Source organism: Trachurus trachurus (genome assembly GCF_905171665.1).
Source record: "Trachurus trachurus genome assembly, chromosome: 8".
In the NCBI taxonomy this organism is placed as follows: domain Eukaryota; kingdom Metazoa; phylum Chordata; class Actinopteri; order Carangiformes; family Carangidae; genus Trachurus; species Trachurus trachurus.
The window spans coordinates 10170196-10189457 of NC_139905.1; the positions used below are offsets into that span (position 1 = coordinate 10170196).

The 19262-nt window shown below is 41.1% G+C and overlaps 1 protein-coding gene across 2 annotated transcripts; it reads left to right on the plus strand.

The window, feature by feature from the left end:
* Positions 1-1053: 1053 nt before the first annotated feature.
* Positions 1054-11090, plus strand: LOC310990683 (uncharacterized protein). Of its 2 annotated transcripts, none has more exons than XM_083978160.1 (6): positions 1054-1348; positions 3119-5226; positions 6627-6720; positions 7090-7139; positions 7932-7972; positions 8568-11090. In XM_083978160.1, the coding sequence occupies exons 2-6, from the start codon at positions 3121-3123 to the stop codon at positions 8608-8610; spliced, it is 2334 nt and encodes a 777-aa protein (XP_083834286.1). In that variant the 5' UTR covers positions 1054-1348; positions 3119-3120; the 3' UTR covers positions 8611-11090. The 2 variants fall into 2 exon arrangements, with proteins under 2 accessions (XP_083834286.1, XP_083834287.1); XM_083978161.1 differs by having other exon boundaries at positions 7906-7972; positions 8568-8630.
* The last annotated feature ends 8172 nt before the right edge of the window (positions 11091-19262 follow it).

The window sequence follows — 19262 nt, forward strand, 5'->3', positions numbered from 1 at the left end:
GGATACTGAGAGAGAGTAGAGATTTGACAAGTGATGAATTATAAGAATATCATATGAGCACACTGTTGGAAGCCAGAAGGTTAAAAGTAGGCTATAAACAAATAACCACATAAAAAGACACATGGGAACTTGTTCTGGCAGGAGGAACATCTGCTCTATTTTCCAAAAAGTAACAAAAAATGGATGGAAAAATAGACACTAGTCCAACACTTTACTTGATTTATTTTTTTAAGGCAGGAATGAAAGCAAGGGGAACATTTACATACATAAAGCATAGATAATGAAACAGATAATATCTTTACACTTTATTATTATTATTATCATGGTATATATTGTTCTTATTCCACTTTGATTTACTAAATTACTTTACATATAGTTTCAATAGTACACAAGTGGATTTTCTCCCTCCCACCCTATGGTGTAGCTCCCAGAAAGTAACAGAAAATGGATGGAAAAGTCCAAAGAATATTAACATTTGACTTGATTTATGAAGGCAGGAATGAAAGCAAGGGGGAAATTTACATACATAAAGCATAAATAATGAAACAGAAAATATCTTAGAATTATTACTATTATTAGTTTTTATTTCACTTTCATTTACTGATTTACTTTACATGTCGTTTCAATTTTACACAAGTTACACAAAGCATCAATAATGAAACAGAAAAAAGCTTATAATTATTATCATTATCAGTTTTTACTTAACTTTCATTTACTTATTTACTTTACATGTCGTTTCAATTTTACACAAGTGCCCCTCATGGACATATAAGATCAAAGTAAATACATATGAGAAAAAAAGACCCCAAAAAGAAAGAAAGAAAGAAAGAAAGAAATTAATTTAATTAAGAAAATAGTAATGATTGATAATTAAAAGAAATCACAAATCATATTAATAATGGCAACATGAGCTTTTATTTTGAAGGCGCAGTGTTCTCTTCCGGTGTCATCCATGTTTTTTCAGTGTGACTTGACTCTGGAGGAAGAAGGTGTCCATGATGACAACTTTGAAATACCAACAGTAGCCAGGGGGGCTGCAATTTACCTGCGAGCTCGTGGCGAAAATGTTTCTCGCTCGTCGTCGTCGTCGCGTCGAGCGTCGTGTCCGTGTGGAGGCGGCCGAGCCGGAGCGTGGCTAGCCGGCCGCGGCTACATGAACTCAGGCTGCGTCGCTGCTTTTGTTTACATCCAGCTCCAGCCCTGATGATGATGATGGGCCCGGAGAGGTGTGTTAGCTAACCCCGTTACCAGCGCTGTTCCAGGGGGGAAGGGGACATCCTCCAGCCCGGGGCTCCGACACCCACACCGCTGCCGCCTGGGCAGGTGCAACTTTTACACACACTTTACTGTAAGTTACATTTATAATAATAAAAAAATAACGTGTTGTTATTTAATTATTTATTTGATATCACCTGATGGTCACGCATGGTAATCTGAACGGGCCTACCTGTTTAAAGAAGACCAAATCGATTAGTTGATCGACAGAAAATTAACTGATATTAGTGTATTCTTATTGTAAATCGATCTCAAGGTTTATTTTTTTTTATGCCCTAAAAAAAAAAAAATCACAGTTTGTTTCAGACAATCTGTCGGTTCTTCAGTGTTTTTTATTGTTTGTTTTGTCATTATTTAAAATATATTTATGTATTCGTAGATATAGCCTATTTTATTACATAGGTTTTTACACAGATTGACAGTTTATAGGAACATGTTAGACATGCCTGCCCAAAATAATAGATAGATTATCAATATCAGTGAGATCTTGTCTTTTTTATTTACATCTAGATAGGTTAAATATTGTAGTTATCACTTTTTTTGGTGAAGACATGTGAACACAGACACATTTATATTCACCTATTCACAAATAATAAATTAATTATTTACAGTTTGTACTCCTTAATATGACATTTGGAGTCTACAGGTTGTGTAACAAATGTGTGTGTGTGGCAAATTGACCTTAAGTTTATTGACAGTATAAATTGACAAGAAATGATTTTGATTATCTGATAATAACTTTAATAATAACAAAATATTTTTTTGCAAAAATGCCACAAATGTTTCCAGCTTCTCACATATGAGTGTTTCATGTGTTTTATTTGTTATTTGTGATGCTAAATGGATTGTTTATGGTGTTTGGATTGATACAAGATGTGCCAGCTCGAGGGTTTTCACTGTTTTCAGACATTTCAGACACTTAATCTACAAAGATGCAAACTGTAGAAATATTAATTAATTTTGTCGTTTGAAATGAATCACAGGGCTTAGTTGAGTATTTGAGCCTGTTTATTTGGTCTTTTTATGCACAGCAGACTGATGCAGAGCTATTTAAAAATAACTAAACTTTTTTCCAACATTTTTCAACTGATCAGGAGGAGCCTCAGACATTTGAACATCACAGTCAGAACAATGGAAATGACTCAAACACACAATCAAAATAGCTGGTTATGAATTGTATTGATCAGCTACATAATAGTTCCAGCTCTAGTAAAGATTATGTGTCAGCTGTTTAGTCTTAAAGGTGTGTAGAAAAGAAAATTGAATTTGAGCCCACTCTGGGTCATAAAATTAATGTAATAACTCATCTTTCTGACGATGTAGGCCAAACTTTGTGCAAAATTCTATTTTTGAGTAAATCCAGGATGAAAGTGTGTTGTTTTTTCCCCCGCATTGGATAATGCAGACGCACGGATTATATGTCAGCCTGCGCACGATTCACCAGCCACTGATATTGGATTCATCATCCGTCATTCAAACGTCTGAGACAACACACACACACGGAGCTCGGGCTCGCCCCACGCATTGAATATCCCGCCCGCTCGATAACGACCAATCAAATTTGTTTTCCTTACTGGGGTAAACTCGTGTTGCAGCTCGTGACAACTCGGCACGACAAACAGGACAAACGGCCATTTCTGTACACCTTTAAAAGAAGATGTTGTTGGAGATGAGCGGAGTTCAATGGGTAAAGAGTTCCATAGTGTTGGACCATAATAACTAAAAGCACCTTGAGCTGATTTTGAATGTATACGTGAAGATCTGAGGTATCTGTCAGGTGAATACTGGGTGAGCATGTCAGAAACATAGGGATAATGTTCGATAATGTTTGTGTGTTTTGCAGGGATGGACGTGTCCTCCCAGGATCCGTCCCTCATGGCCATGGACCTGTCGAAGAGCTACAACCCCCTGACCCGCGGCCACACCGAGGCCATGGACTTGGCCAAGAAGCCGGAGTGGTACCACCGCCGCCCGCAGAGCTGCGGCACGGACATCGCCTCCTCGTACCGATCCAGAGCCTCGTCCTCCTACAACGCTCTCTCCTCCCAGCCCGGCCCGCCCGTCCACTGCAGAGACATGGAGCCGGCCGCCGAGGCTTTGGGCGACTACATGAGTTCGGCGCTCGCTCCGGGGCTCGACCTCTACCACGACAGGGTCCATGGCAACCTGTGGCACCCGGGTTTCTACGGGCCCGACCAGAGCGGCGGCGGCGGCGGCCCGGTTCCCGAAAGCAGCGGCGGGGAGGAGGAGAGCGACAGCGGCTCCGATGTTATTTTCCTTGTTTCCTCGGCGAAGGAGCCGCTCATCTGCAGCTCGTTCATCCAGGACAGCGGGCGCCACATCGTGGAGCCTCTGTCGCCGGCCGTGTCCTCGCTGGACGAGGGCCGAGGTTGCTACCACCTACCGCAGCCGCTCAGCTCGCCCAGCCCCGACAGCTCGTACTCCGACGACTCCTCCGAAAGCTCCGTGGAAATCCCCGTGCACCACACCAGGCCCGTCGTCCTCCTGTCCGACCTCAGCCCCGCCGTGTACGGCAACGGGGCCGAGTCGCCGGTCGACATCTCCAGCGACGACAGCGACGTCATCGAGGTTTCCGTCACTAACGAGAAGAAGAAAAGCCATACCTGTCCGTACAAGAGGAACGCGCCTCGTGAGAAGAGCGTGGGGAGGGAGACTCCGCCTCAGAGCGACGCGGACAAGTCTCCGCCTGCGGAAGTACGACGCAGCCCCAGAATCAGAAAACCTGCCTCCGAGACGCCGCCGTTGGCCTGCAGCGTGTCTCGGCACAATTTGAGGAGACAGGTCAAAAACGACGCGGTGGGGATCTACAATGAGAGTTGTGACTCTGACGACATGATGGAGTACGCGGTCAGGTTGTCCAGCCCGGAGCTGCACGAGCGGGACGAACCGGACGAGCCGGTCTCGCAGCCGGACGTATTGCGAGAGAGAGCGAGCAGCAACTCTGAGGAGGAATCTGAAGAGGACGCTCACGCTGAGGAGAAATCAGCGCAGACGGAGACGGAGGAGCCACCGGGTCGCAAAGCTTCGTTCACAAGAAGCATCAAACGGAAGAAACCGCTCGCCAACCAAAAAACCAAAAAGTTAAGACGGACCAAGCAGAAACAAAAACACAAACCGCCACCACAGCAGCAGCAGCAGCAGCAGCAGAAGGCCTCGTCCTGCAGGAACAAAAAGAGACGGATGAGGAAGAGGCGAAGCCAGACTGGACCTTCTGCTCTGTTTCCTCCCACGGAGCCGGAAATCAAGCTCAAATATTTTAAGATCAAAGCGGAGAAAAGGGACAAGAAGGCTGACGGCTTCTGCCCGTTTGTTCACGTGGAGCGGAGGATGTGCACTGTCGTCAACTACCGGGAGGAGGAGGCGACGGTGCAGAGCAGCAGAGGAGGAGGAGGAGGAGGAGGAGGAGGAGGAGGAGGAGGACAGCAGCAGCAGCAGCAGCAGCAGCAGCAGCAGCACACGGCCGCCGCCAGGACTCTGTCTGGATTCGTTCCCAGCACGTCCTGCTTCCAGCTGGGTCGGCTCGGCTCGGAGAGCAGGTGTCAGGCGGCGCTGCGGTGCTGCCTGTGCGGGGAGACGGCCAACGTGACGGGCCTCGGGGACCTTCACGGCCCCTACTGCCCCGGCAGCTCCAGCAGCCCGGCTGTGGACTGCCACAGCTGCTGCAGGACTGAGCAGAGAGAGGAGCACAACGACGCGCGCGGACGACTCACTAACAGCCATTCCTTGAACTCCTCAGACGTCGGCCGCGACTGCAACAACGCGGTCGAAAGTTTGCACGACAATGGCGACACAAACTCTCTCCCACAGGTGCCTCTTCATCTGGACGAGTGCTGGATCCACGAGGACTGCGGCATCTGGTCCAACGGTGTCTTCCTGGTCCGGGGGAAACTGTACGGGCTGAAGGAGGCGGCTCGGCTCGCACAGGAAACAGTGAGTGACTCAAACCACGATTGATTAATCGGAAGATTAGATTAGATTGGTCTTTTGTCAACACATGTGACAACAATACAAGTGTTTTGTTTTGTCCAACCAACTTAAAGGGATAGTTCAACATTTTTAGCAAATTAGCCCATTGCCATCCCTATAGTTTTAGGAGTAGGTTCGTTCCCTTTAATTGTCGCTGCAAGCTATTTTTAGAACGGCGGAGCAGAGCCGCGAGCTGCTCAGAGCTACGCTACGGAGGCTAATGGGATTTCTTGGTTTTCCTCATCAAACTCATCAAATACACAATCCAACAACTCCCAAACGCTCTGGTGGACAAGTTGTGACCTGCACATTCACCACGCTATGAGATAACGGAACGTTACGAGTTGGAGTTGTTTTTGAGGCAAATGCAGAGACTGCTTGCTGAAAAACTGCGGGAGCGTGCATCAGCAGTTTTGCATGAGTTTACCTCGAAAACAACTCCGTAGAAACGTTCTGTTATTATCTCATAGCGTGGTGAATGTGCAGGTCACAACTTGTCCACCAGAGCGTTTTGGAGTTGTTGGATTGTGTATTTGATGAGTTTGAAGAGGGAAACCAAGAAATCCCATGAGCCTCCGTAGCGTAGCTCTGAGCAGCTCGCGGCTCTGCTCCGCCGTTCTAAAAATAGCTTGCACCGAACCTACGAACCTGCTCCTCCAACTATAGGGATTATGGCAATGGGCCAATTTGCCAAATGTTGAACAATTTCTTTAATACATCATGTGACATCAATTACAAGTGTTTTGTTTTGTCCAACCAGCCGTTGAAAACTAAAACTCAAAAAGCCACTAAGTCATAACATTGATGGAAAATATTTAACGTTTCTGCTTAAACAGACTAAAGGAGTTGTTTCCTGTCAGAGAAGTAATTAGTTAATCAAACTGTTTCTTCACTTATAGTCTTTTAGATCTGGGTTAATTATGATCCAGGAAATCAAACCCCATTTTTAGTTTCATGTATTTGGTCGTTGAATTTTTAACAATAATCAGTCAGAGCTGCAGTGAGTCGATTAAATGATCGATCGATTGACAGAATATAAATCAGTGACTGTTTTGATAATTGAATAACCTTTAATGAATTAATTAATGAAACAATCTGTATTAATATTAATAATCGGCAGCTACTAATTATCTGTTTATTTCAAGCGTCACTGTTTGTTCGGTTAAGTTGCTGATGACCCAGTGTTTCCTCCAGCTGCTCCTTCACATTAAAAGTCTTTTATAAAAACACATTTAACATCTTGTTTCTAACAGTGAGGATAAAACCTACTTTTACGGACACAGAACTGTCATAAATTAAACCATGAAGAGGAGATGTGGTCATGTGTTTATCTCTCCTCTCACCTGTCTTCTCCTCTTCCTCAGGTGTGTTCAACATGCCAACAACCAGGTGCAATAATGGGCTGTTTCCAGAAAGGCTGCGCCAGAAACTACCACTACAGATGTGCCATCGCGTCAGGTACGACGTCACATCACGTCACGTCACGGAAACTAATCGATTTCCAGCGTTTTCTCGCTCCTCCTGCAGATTAAAGCCGTTAAAGAGTGGCTGTGATTCATTAATGTCTCGGCTTTGTGCTCCGCATGTCTCGTCAACTCTGACTGATGTGTCTAATGTGGCACATCTTTAAAGGGTGAGAGCTTGAGTCACTTGTGCTTTTCTTAAGTGTGTGTGTGTGTGTGTGTGTGTGTGTGTGTGTGTGTGGGAAGGCTGTCGGTCTCAGTCATTCTCACTCAGCCTGAAACGGCGAATCTTCGAGGCTGTGAATGATGAAGGCTTCTTCAAAACTCATTCTGTGTATGTGTGTGTGTGTTTTTTCTTTTTCAGGCTGCGTCCTCAATGAAGAGAACTTCTCAATGAGATGTACAGAGCACAAGGTAAACAGGAAAATAAAAGAGTTTCATGCTGAGATTTTTTTTATTTTTAATTTTTTAATTTTTTTTTAAAGTTGTCTGGTGGTTTTTAAAAGATGTATTCAGAGTGTGAGGAGCTGCTCGGCCTCTGGGGGGCACTAGTGCAGCTTCCAGGTTGTTGTTGTCGTCCTACATACTGACTAACTGGGTGAGAGTGTGACATGCGGTAGAGACATACAAAAAGATGACGAGGGGAAAGATGATGGATGTTGATTTTCTGAATAAGAATCGAATGAGAAATGGGTAAAAAATGACTAAATGTCTAAAGTGGGGCCATGGTGTAAGGATTTAACCCTTATATCAATCAAACTTTATTAGTATGTGCAGGTTAGAGCTTCACAGACTGAAGTCGAGTAAGAAAGCAACAGATTTTTTAATAAAATAGATTTAAATAAACCACCATAACATTAGCAAACACAAAAGCAAAAGCAAATTCAAGCTGAATAGACTCTGACCTAGAATTAGAAAGCCTGAATCTGACATCGCATCATGCATTTTACAGAAGATGGTGCGACGACGCCACAGAAATGTGTCAGTTATGTAAAAACAGACGTTCAGATTCATAGTAACTACAGAAGCTCAGTGCTTTCATAAGATTATATTCTGTTTTTGTACATTACATTCACATGTTTAAGTTTGGTTTGATTTTAAGCAGAAGATTAGATCAACTTTATTCTTCATTTGAGTTTATTTATTCCTTATCTGTTGTTTCTGTGTTTGTCGTCAACAGAACAAACCGTTCACATGTGTCAGCAGGCAACACAAGAGATGATCCAGAAGACGTGGCGACACTGGAGGTAGGTAGTCGACTGATCGATCAGGAACTAGTCCAGTGGTTCACAACCTGTTTTTGGCTCGTGACCCCATTTTGACAACGCAAATTTGAAATTTCTGGCGACCCTGTGATCACGTGCAGTTGTGGCCGTCTTAGTTTAGTTTAGTTTATTGAAACAGGACAGTGTACAATACCATTAGTCAATTGAAAAAACAATGAAAAGATGGTTGTACTGTATCTGTATCTGAATCTGTAATCAATCAAGATGCGCCAGCTCAGATATTTTTAAATGCTGCATTTTAATTGAACTCGATTTATATTCGAGAAAGTGAAAGTATAGAATAATTAATAATGTTTTTAAAAGAATAATAATTAGTTGAAAAAATATTATTATCAGTAATTTTGTTTTTTCAATTACTATAAATTTCAGGCGACCCCAAGGTTGAAAAACACTGAACTAGTCTGGCAATTGTTAATGTGATTATTTCCAACTTTAATTTGTGACTTTAGTTTGACATTTTTTCACAATTATTCATTGAGTGTAAGAAATAAAAATCATGTTTCTGCACAGAAAAACACAGATTTGTGTTTAATATCGTGTGTTGTGTTTGTTGCAGAAGGATCCACACATCTCCTCAGGGTGCGACGTGCGCTGCCTGACTTCGCCTCTGCTGTTTTTCTAACACTAATTAATGTGTGTGTGCTCGAGCAGAAGGACAAACCTTCTGGTAAGACTCCACTCGTCATGACAGTCAAGATCAAACCAGGGGCCACTGTAGGACTTTTATAAGACGTCTCTGTGCTTTGTTCTATTTCTGTTATTTTGTAGGTCTTTAACACAGGCAGTTACACCAATTGGACTGAGCCAAGATGGGGTGTGTGTGTGGGCGTGTGTGTGTGTGTGTGTGTGTGTGTGTGTGTGTGTGTGTGTGTGTGTGTGTGTGTGCGTGTATGGAAGTGTGTATTCATTCCTCTTCTTGAAGATCCACACTTGGACTAGCCACGTCACAAATACAGTTTATTATTTGTCCATAATAAATATATTAGAGTTTAAATTAGCTTTAATAAAAATACATTGTACGGATAATATCTTTATATAAGGACACTTTTTTTTCTTTCTACTGTTTTTCTACAACTTTTTCTATCCTGCTGTCCGTGCTTCATCAGTCATAACATAATTTATTTTCATGGAGATGCATGCACAGTCGACGGCGTTTGCTATGACGCACTTTACCCTCTGAGTTTCTGCCGTTTTATTTATGTCTGTTTGTTTTTGAAGTTTGTTCTTCCTCTTTCAAATACAGTTAGTTACATATGAATTTAATATAAAGCTGCACTAAGCAAGATTTATAGATGACAACATTGGATTATGATCCCATCCTAGACCACACAAACTGTACGTTCACCACCGTCGAGCTCATTCAGGTCTGGTGTCAGGTGTAGATGCTGCTTCTGCTCGGAGGATGTGGAAAATGTTTTTTAAAAGACGAACAGCAGCGAGTGTCAGTGTTCAGTGTTTGTGTCAGAGTTGGTAAAGTTTTCTACTGTGTCACGTTTCTGAGAAATTCCAGTAAATGTTAAAAAGTTAAAAGGTCACTTCAACCAAATCACAAAAAGAAAATCAGTCTGAGCTTTTACAACTGGAAGTAAAAGTCAATGAAATGTATATTTATTCAAATATTTTTGATTAAAAAAGAAAACATATATATATATATATATTATAACATTGTAAATTTAATATATTATTGGTTTTGGTTTGTTGGATAAACAGAATCTCAATTTGTCATTTGGGCTCTGATGAAGTTGAAATGGGATTTTTTTTTTTCCATTTCACGGAAACTTTGGAGAGAAAACAATCAGTTAATCGTGATAAATATCCCACATGGTGATCAATAACTGAAATAACTCCCAGTTGGTTTTATATGCAGAGGTTTCCAGATTTTCTCCTTGGTTCAGAAAGTTTAATGTTGCTTTAGTTTCGGTGATGACTCGAGACCCATTTGTTTTTAGCCTGTGATTGTTTACATTGTTCTTTACAACGGTAAATTCTCCAATAGAAGCTCGGGCTTTTATTTGCTTCACCTGCCGAACTGACCTGGTTTATATTTGAGACCTATGGGACAGGCTTTTATTTAATTTTTAACATATCTTATGCTCAGAAATCATGGGTTAATACTGTCAATTCTTAAAGTTTAAAAGAATAAGAGTGGAAGGAAAGAGTCAGATCCAGAGCAGCATTCATCTACAAGTTTAATTGGCACCAATTAAACTTCTTCTAAATAATCACGTGCTCCGGCCATAGACTGTATAATGACTCTGGCTCAAATAATAACTCGAGTGAAGTCGGACCACAAGCTTCCTTTTTTTTTTTTGGTTGCGTTTGGACCGAGAATTAATGCTTGTGAGTCCGGCTGCATCGAGTACGAGATTGGACCGGGTCGCGTTTTAATTTGTGGGCTTTGAGAGGTTTTGAACATTCACAAGAATTTGCAGAAAATAGAAATACAGTAGACCCGGCTTCTAATGAGACCGGTTTTTATTTGCTCAAACCTGTAGCCTAGTACAGGAGACCGGCGTCTATTTGAGAATTTACGGTATTAAAAATACGACCAATTAGCCATGAACGCCTCCTGTGGCCATGGATGTACAGACGCTTGTCACTGAGTCACTATGGTGACAAATGAAATGTAAAACTGACGAATCTCAGGCAATTCTGCAGTCGTAGGATCATCTTTATCGTCTCTCGGCAGATGTTTCGACCCTTCAGTGTAACCGACTTTGGAGATAATGAATCCTTAGAAAGCTTAAGTCAAGCTGAATGTAGAAATATATGTTTCATATCTATGTTTAATTTAATAAATGGGTTCAAAAAGACAACATTTTTGACAAAATCTGCAGAATTTGGAGTCTGATGCTCAAATAAAACTCAGATTAATGAAATGATTAAAGTCCTTTGCATAAAACTGGAACATGTTGGAAAATATGTTTTTGTGATTTGCGTGAATTGGCCCTTTAATATATTAGTTACGTCTCGTTGCCATGTGGAGCTGAAGTCGCCTAGTGTGGCTTTAACTGTACCGACTTCTGTATGACGTCTTGTGTTTCAATTTTCATGAATCACTACTGGACTGACACGACAGACGAGAGACGAACACTTTAATGTTTAAAAAAGAAAGATTTAAAGTAAATTGTCAGAGTTTGGTTTCATGTCTGCACTTTCTATTATTTGAGGAATTAAAAAAGATAATTGTTATTTAATAATAAAAAAGTGAAATAAACCCGAACTGTCTTTTCTTGATAAACTTCTCTTTTGTTGGTGCTTGCTTTGCAAATCTCAGATTCAAACAGATTCATGAATGTTGGTTTTTGCAGAGATTCGCTGCTGCTCCTACACAGCACAGGAACACAATGTTTTTCGCTGCAGGGAAAGGTAGCGAGTGTGAGTCTGGGCAAAAAGCCAAATGTCCGAAGGGGGTTTTATTCTCAAACTTCTCTCTTCTGAAACCAGTGTGAATATCAACAGCACCAGGGCTGTGTGATAATTTGTTATTTTCAAGAACTTTATATTTCAATCAATATTAAATCCGACAACTTCGGCTCTTTTTTCTTTTCAAAGTGTTTTTGTATCTGTGCGTCTCTTATTGGCTGTTAATATTTGATGTATTTGATGAATTTTATTACAGCTCTGAAGGTGTCACACATAACAACTGATTACATGGCATTAATCCTTTTAATTAATCTGGGAGATTTTTTTTTGCTTTAAACTGACTTTTAATTAGCTCGTCTCTTCTTCTGTGGCAGTTTGAACGGCTCCGTTTGGAGACAAGAGCTCCAGCCGCTGTTTGAACCAATCAGAGCATAGAAACACTCACTGATTCACATTATTTCTTCTATTCTATTTTCTATTTATATGTTTTGAGGCAAATCTGGACTCTGAAATGTTAACGTCAGTCATTCACACTAGATTTACTTGGAGGTTTTGAGAGGCAGATAGAAGCAATACTAGTACTAAACAGTGAGTTAGGGATGCCAGTTGCCATTAATAATTACTCAATCTAAAATAAATGAACTGAATGCTGGGAATGAGGTAATAGAAGAAGTACTCCAGCTGCTGTAGCACTCACAAACCACTAGAAGGCGCCTCTTACGCTTTTGTTAGCTATTGTATGGTATTGTTGTACGGTATTATTACAAATTACATTGATGTCATATTAATAAATACTGCGGCAAAAAGCACTAAATTACACGTTGTTGAACGTTTCTTCCGGTTAAAAGAAGGAGAAAGGGTTTAATTTTTGAATATGTTCTGTCCAATCTAACGTATGAAGGATAGTTGTGCTGTTGATGGATTCAGGAGTTTGTATGACCAGTTGTTTTGTGGCGACAGACATGAGTTAAAGCTCCAGTCTTAAGAAACAGTTAAAGGGATAGTTCAACATGTTGGCAAATTGGCCCATTGCCATAGTCCCTATATTTTTAGGTTTTTAGGTTCATTACCTTTAATTGTCGGTGCAAGCTATTTTTAGAACAGTGGAGCAGAGCGGTGAGCTGCTCAGAGCTACGCTACGGAGGCTCATGGGATTTCTTGGTTTCCCTCATCAAACTCATCAAATACACAATCCAACAACTCAAACGCTGTCATGGATAAGTTGTGACCTTGCAATTCATGCAAAACCGCTGATGCGCGTTGCGTTCAGGGACAGTTTTTCAGCAAGCAGACTCTGTATTTACCTCTAAAACAACTCTGTCTCGTAACGTTCCATTATTATCTCATAGCGTGGTGAATGTGCAGGTCACAACTTGTCCACCAGAGCGTTTTGGAGTGAGATGACTATAGCGATTATGGCAATGGGCCAATTTGCCAAAATGTTGAACTATCCCTTTAAAGGTGTTTTGTCTTGGTTTATTTGTAACTTAAGGTGGCGCCCCCTGGTGGCTCGCAGTATTTTTATCGACTCGTGACCTCCCAGCCTCCCTTAGGACCTGTCAATCTCTGAATGATCCCATCAAATTTAAATCGAAAACTGTCCAATACAAATTTTCACAAGATAATGTTTTAACTCAAGTTATTTCGTGTTTCCATCTTTTTTATTTTGAATTCCTAATTTACTCAAAATTAATTTGTTAACAGTTTTAACCAGGGGTTGATGATGATTGTGTTAGTGGTCGGTCGGTGGCTTTAACAGCTTTTTCTTCCTGTTGCTGCTGTTAACAAAAGTTGATGAGAGTGAACCAGGAAAGTGAAGTTGTGAACCTGCTGGATAATTAATGAACTCACTTTAGATCCGTTCACATTGTTACTATTAACAAACTTATAACACATCTTTTCTCACAAGCTTTTTCAGTTTGGTTTTATTTTTGCTATTGTTTTATTTTTATTGTTTAGTGATGACTTCAGCTCACTCGTGTTTATCTTCCACTTGCTGTGTCGACACCTGTTGTATGAAATGTGCTATATTTACTCAAATTCACTATAAAATGTCGTTAAGCAGCTTTAAGTCAAATGTGACTCAACCAAATGGCTCAATTTACTCAAAGTTATTAATCTGTGTCTACACAGTTGCTGGGTCCAAATTTATCCTGTTTTTGTTTTTTTCTTTCAGTCACAGAAACCAAACAGCTGAACATGTGGGCTGCCGCTGCTGCATCACCAACACACACACACATACACACACAGCACTTAATACACAGTCAACTCCGACTTTCACACCGAACGCTTTTGCTTTTGAGTCACAACCTCTCACAACGCGTCGTAGTGATAATATCTTTCTGTGGAAGTATTTCACAGCTCCTCAGCACCAGTGTCGGGCCGACACATTGACCTGCTGTGGCGACGGTGTTTCTCACCTCCCTGCACCACCTTGTTGAACCCAGAATAGACCTGCAGCTCTCACCTGCTGAAACATCCTGGCAGCCTGAAGCGTTGCGATGCTGCTCGGAGTATGTTTTTAATGCAGCGTTCACTTCACACAGCAGCTGAGTTGAGAGTCTTAAATAAACTCCTAAATTAAAAAAGGCAGCCAGGAACAGTTTGTATTTATTTGATGATACTGGAACCAAACATATATTTTTTTAATGATTTGTCTCTGTGGAGGAATCGTGTTGATCAGGAAGATGGAAACCAGCATCAAACCGTCACTTAATATTCATGTATTTTTGCTGAGTCATCTTCTAAAGGAGTTGTGGCATTTTCAAGATGAAGCATTTCCAAACAGTGGGTGAGAGCCGACAGCTCTGAGGCCAGACGCAGACACAACAGTATGTGGCTCCAAGTGTTGTCCTGCATATAAGAGAGGTGATACAGCATCGTGTTGCATTGTATATTTTTGCATGACAATATAGCATCAATACATCGAGGGCAAGTAATGATTACTTATTAATTTGCAAATACAAATTGATGTTACTAGTATTGGTCATAAAAATGATTTTGATTGAGATGAAAAGGTTGAGAACTTCATCTTAGTAGATAAAACTGGACTTTGTTTGCAGTTGCAAAGAAGTAATGTATCGCTATGTATCACAATATGTTACAGCAATGCTCAGGATATTGCAAAACGTGTGAATTTTCAATAATATATCATGATTTAAACATTGTGATAATATCATATTGTGGGGCCTTTGGTGATTTCCAACCTTTGTATAAAATGGGTTCAATATAATTGACTTCATGTATTTTGCTTTATTCATCCTTTTGGCATAACACTTTATAATATTAGGATTTATAATCAATGTACTAAAATGCATTCTAACACATTAGTTTAAGCAGTAAGAAGGGTATTATTCATGTTTAACCTGGTGCATTAATCAACAATTAATACGTTTCCTACTACGGATGACTCAAAAACATGAATCAACACTTCGATCTGTCTAACTGCATTATAGTCTGTTACACGCCATTTTTGTTTATATACTATATATATACTATATTAAAATGATGAATTCTGGGAGGTGAAGTGTTATTTTAATGAGCTCATTATTTGTTCGCTACCTCCACATGCTGACATTTTCTAATTGGCACTAAGTTTAGAGAATGTCACTATTTTTGCAGGTAGTTGGTTGTTAACTTAAAGTACTGGACAAAATCCTACATGTTGGCCTCACTGTGTCACTGGATGAGTCGTTATGGGGATCACCAAAGTGATAACAGTTCACCTCCATGGCAACATGACTGTAGCTAACCTAATGCTAATGCAAACAAGTGAACCTCATTGTGTCGTTGGAGGGAAAAGTCAGAGAAACCAAATCTTGCAAGGCTATAGGATGGTTGAGGTGGGCGGGGCTGCATTGTGACATCACAAAGTTACAGAAGTCCTGATGAATCATTTTAAAGCTTAGTATTTAATCTGTGTGTATTTCTATATGGACTTAAACATTATTAGCTGCTTTATAATCAAACAGCACATGTAAATCCATCTTTATACAATATGGGACTTTGCTGCTGCCTGCATGTTGTCTGTCTCACTGATATGAAGCCTGTGACTCTATTCTGGTTTCTACTGACGCTTCAGTGACCGTCTGGGTTTATTTTGCAGTAAAAATGGCCACATGCTCCTGTTACGTCGACTCGTCTCACTCCTGCAGCTGCACCTGCATCTTTCTGCAGTTCACTGTTTTTTTCCCCTATCCTCTTTTATTGCCCTCTCTTCCCTCCTCCTTGTTCCTCTCTCACCATTTTCCTTATCTTCCTTATGTTCAGTTCTTTACCTCCCCTCCTCCTCCCCCATTCCTGGCTCAGGCTGCAGGCTTATCTCTGTGTTTAGGACTGACAGACTCTTTCCGATCACAATCCTCGTCACTATCTCTGCAGCACAGCTCTGCCGCTTCTGCAGGGGGGCTTCGACGCAAAACGGCACCGATGCCACACAACTGCTGCTGAAACTGACAAAAGTCAAAAATGTAGATAACTTGCAGTTTTCCTCTCTGAGCTGTTGTGCGTCTTGTTGCATAATATATATATATTTAAATATATATATATAAAAACATCAGCAGATCACAAGCTGCAGAGAGAACAAGCAGCGAGTGGGGAACATTAAGTACATGCTGTTGATCAAATTGTGTGTGATGTTTGTAAGCCTGTGTTGATCATCTTGATTTAGTGGCTCATGCTGCATCAGTGCAAATCATCTTAACCACAAAATCAGAGTCTGTTTGATGCCCTATTATTACAGCTCACTGTCTGCTGTTGTTGGAGCAGTAGCAGATAATTTAACACCCAAACTCTCCTCTGACCCAGTGTTTCTCTAGGGAACGTGGTTCTTTTTCCGTCTTTACAGTATGTTCTCCAGTCAGGAGCAGGAGCTGCAGAGATTCTTCGTCTTGAGCTATTCTTGTCAGATTTATTCTGTGTGACTGACTGGACGTGTTATCCGGGGGAAGGACTTTTTGATATTGAATTAATGTTGTTTGGTGAAAGCTTGAGCTGCCATTTGCATCATGTTGACCTTGATGCAAATATCAGGTTCAAAAAACGTGTTTAAACTTTATGTAGTTCACAAAAAAATGATTCAGAAGCAACTAAAACAAACTCATCCACTAGCTGCACAAAGGGGTTTATCTGATTCAGCCTTATTGTGGTACCATTAACTAAATGTTATCAATTTAATTGCATTTTAAGGGTTTTAATTTAGTAGCCAATTTGAGACTTGAGGTCAAATTGGCTGCAGTAAAGGCTGATGGGAATGTTGCCAGTTCTGCACATATGAGTAATGAATGTGAAGCAACACCAAAGTTACAGTTCAGCGACATAATGAAAATGCACAACCAAGTTGTAGTTATTAATCCGACCATATGGTGGCACAGGAAAACTCAGGGAAAGAGTAAATAAAGATGGACAAAGCCTCCATGATTTCACCCACAAGTCTCTGAGGGGCAGTTTTTCTAGCTGCTCCACTGTCGCCATCTTGTCAGTTCCTCATAGTTTTCAGTACCAGGCTGCAAACATGTTTACTTCAGTGGTGAAGTTTAGTCTGTGGGGACCGAATCACTTTTGGTTCCACCCTCAAGTGGCCATTTGAGGAACTGCAGTTTCTATCACTTCATTGTTGGCTTTGGTTTCCAGCTCCAGAGCTTCATACAGAAACAAACAGCACTTTTTCCTTGTTGTGATGATTTCTTTACAAAAATAAACGGTCGAGCAGTGCAGTGGTAATGTCCAAAATATCTCTGACCGTACTGTTTATACCAGTTTATACTGTACAGTTTATGAGTTCAGTGGTGTGTCATAAGGGTTCGAGTCATGTACCATAGATATTTGATTGTTTTTTGAGTGTTTGTTGTGGTTGAAAAAATTGCCCCCATACTTTAGCGTTGTGGCTATCGCTAGCGCCGGGTAGCCATGGTGTAACTCCGGTTTGCCTGCATCAACTTTAGTCTCGTTTTTTGTTACCCCCCAACACTGGGTGACCATCAGGAAAACGATTTAGGGGTCAAAAATGACCGGAATTCTCCTTTAATAGACCTGCTATCTGTTAGCATGGCGAATCCATAATGTGTGATCCATGAAGTGTTTTCCAGCTCTGACTTTCACACCTTCAACATGCTTCACTAAGAATAAAATAAAAACAAAACTGGAGGTGATCTGCAGCATCGGTGTCGCAATTTCGTACACAACACGTAGAGTAAAACTCATCTAAGCACCGAATTCTCTGCTCTGCTTTTCTGCTGCTGGTGAATATGTAAACACGTCGGTGGGAGAGACACTGAGATCAGTCAGTGCAGCGCTCAGCTGTAATTGCTATGCTGAACATGCAGGGTTACTCAATGATTTTCTCTCCAGCTCAGCTGCACTTGGCTGATTTTTTTTTTCTTTCTTTGGCTCCTTTTCATCCAGACAGACAGAGTTTCTTCTTCTTCTTCGTCGTCTTCTGCTTCTTCTTTTTTGTTGCTCTGACATTGTGGAGATTAATTTCACCCTTCTCCTCCTTATCAGTCTGCAAAAACGCTTTGTAATGCATACATCTGCAGTCTATTTCAATTTTTTGTTCTGCTGCATTAAAAAGGGAGGTTTTGGCTCATCTACTTTTGATGTATCGATTTTATTTAATGTAACATTAAATCAGAGTCAGTCCTATACCTGGGTGGGAGTGTTATGTAATTCAGCTTCCAGCAAGGTTTTGGAGGCAGACGCTGCTCATTACAGCCGAACCAGAAACATGCCTCAGTGGTTTTACAGCTTCGTGGGGCATTGTGAGTTTATTGGGGCATAATTATGTGACCGACATACAGTGAAGCTTGATTTAATGCACAAAACGGTTTGGATTTTCATCTATTTTTATTGTGTTTTAGACAATCTCTCGACTTCAAATCTGCAGCTCGATCAACTGAAATGAGAAGCTGGCACCGAGTCGTTCCAGAGAACAGAGTCCAGCTCCATTTCTAATTGTCTTATTTCATTTTTAATGAACTGAGAGAAAGGTTTGAGGGGAGGGGGGCCGTCGTCCTGGTGGAATAAATACACATTATTTCCTGTAGAGTCTCATCTGAAACAGCGCAGCACACATACAGCACATTAAATAAAACACGAGGAGAGATTTCCAGCCTTCTCCGGTAATGATGCTAACAATATGAGAGACACCGTGAAAGGAGAAGTTCAGCATTTTGGAAAATTGGAGCATTTGCTATCTTGCTGAGGTTAGATACAGTTTTGACAGGTGCGCAATAATAATTTCATTTGTACTATAATTTAGCTCTGTGCATGGTGCATAAGTGGCTCTTTGTTACTGAATTTTAAAATGTTTGTAAAGTCATAGTTTGATTTGGTTTTCAATGCAAAGTTATTTATCTATTAGGATGTACACTATACCCTGTCACAACATACATGTCCTATAGATGGTGAGGTTGGATTATGATGCAAGAACTGCCGCAAACCATGCATCTTTGTTGTTACTGTTGTTTTGTGGTTTGCATCTGACTGTTTCATAAGTGTCTCTTCATCGCCACATTCAGTCTCTTTGCAATCATCTTCTGTCTCTTGCCGTTTTGTATTTGTCTTTGATGACTGTTTGCATCTCTTTTCGGTCATTTTGTGTCGCTTTGTTGTCGTTCTGCATCTGTCGCCCTCCTGCATAGTGTTTGTCTTGTGTCTCTTTGAGGACATGTTGCATCTCTGTGCCGTGGTTTTGCATCATTATGTGTCTCTGTGGCTGTTTTGCATCTCTAGCCATTTTTATGTGTTTGTGTTTTTAATCTCTTTGTGTTGAGACTGCTGTCGGATACACTTGATGTGGCCGTTCTGGTTTCAAAGGGATATTTTGCAGGTGAAGATCAGGGGCCCGCCGCCTGTTGTCCCTTGGCCCTGCACCAGGTGAGCTCAC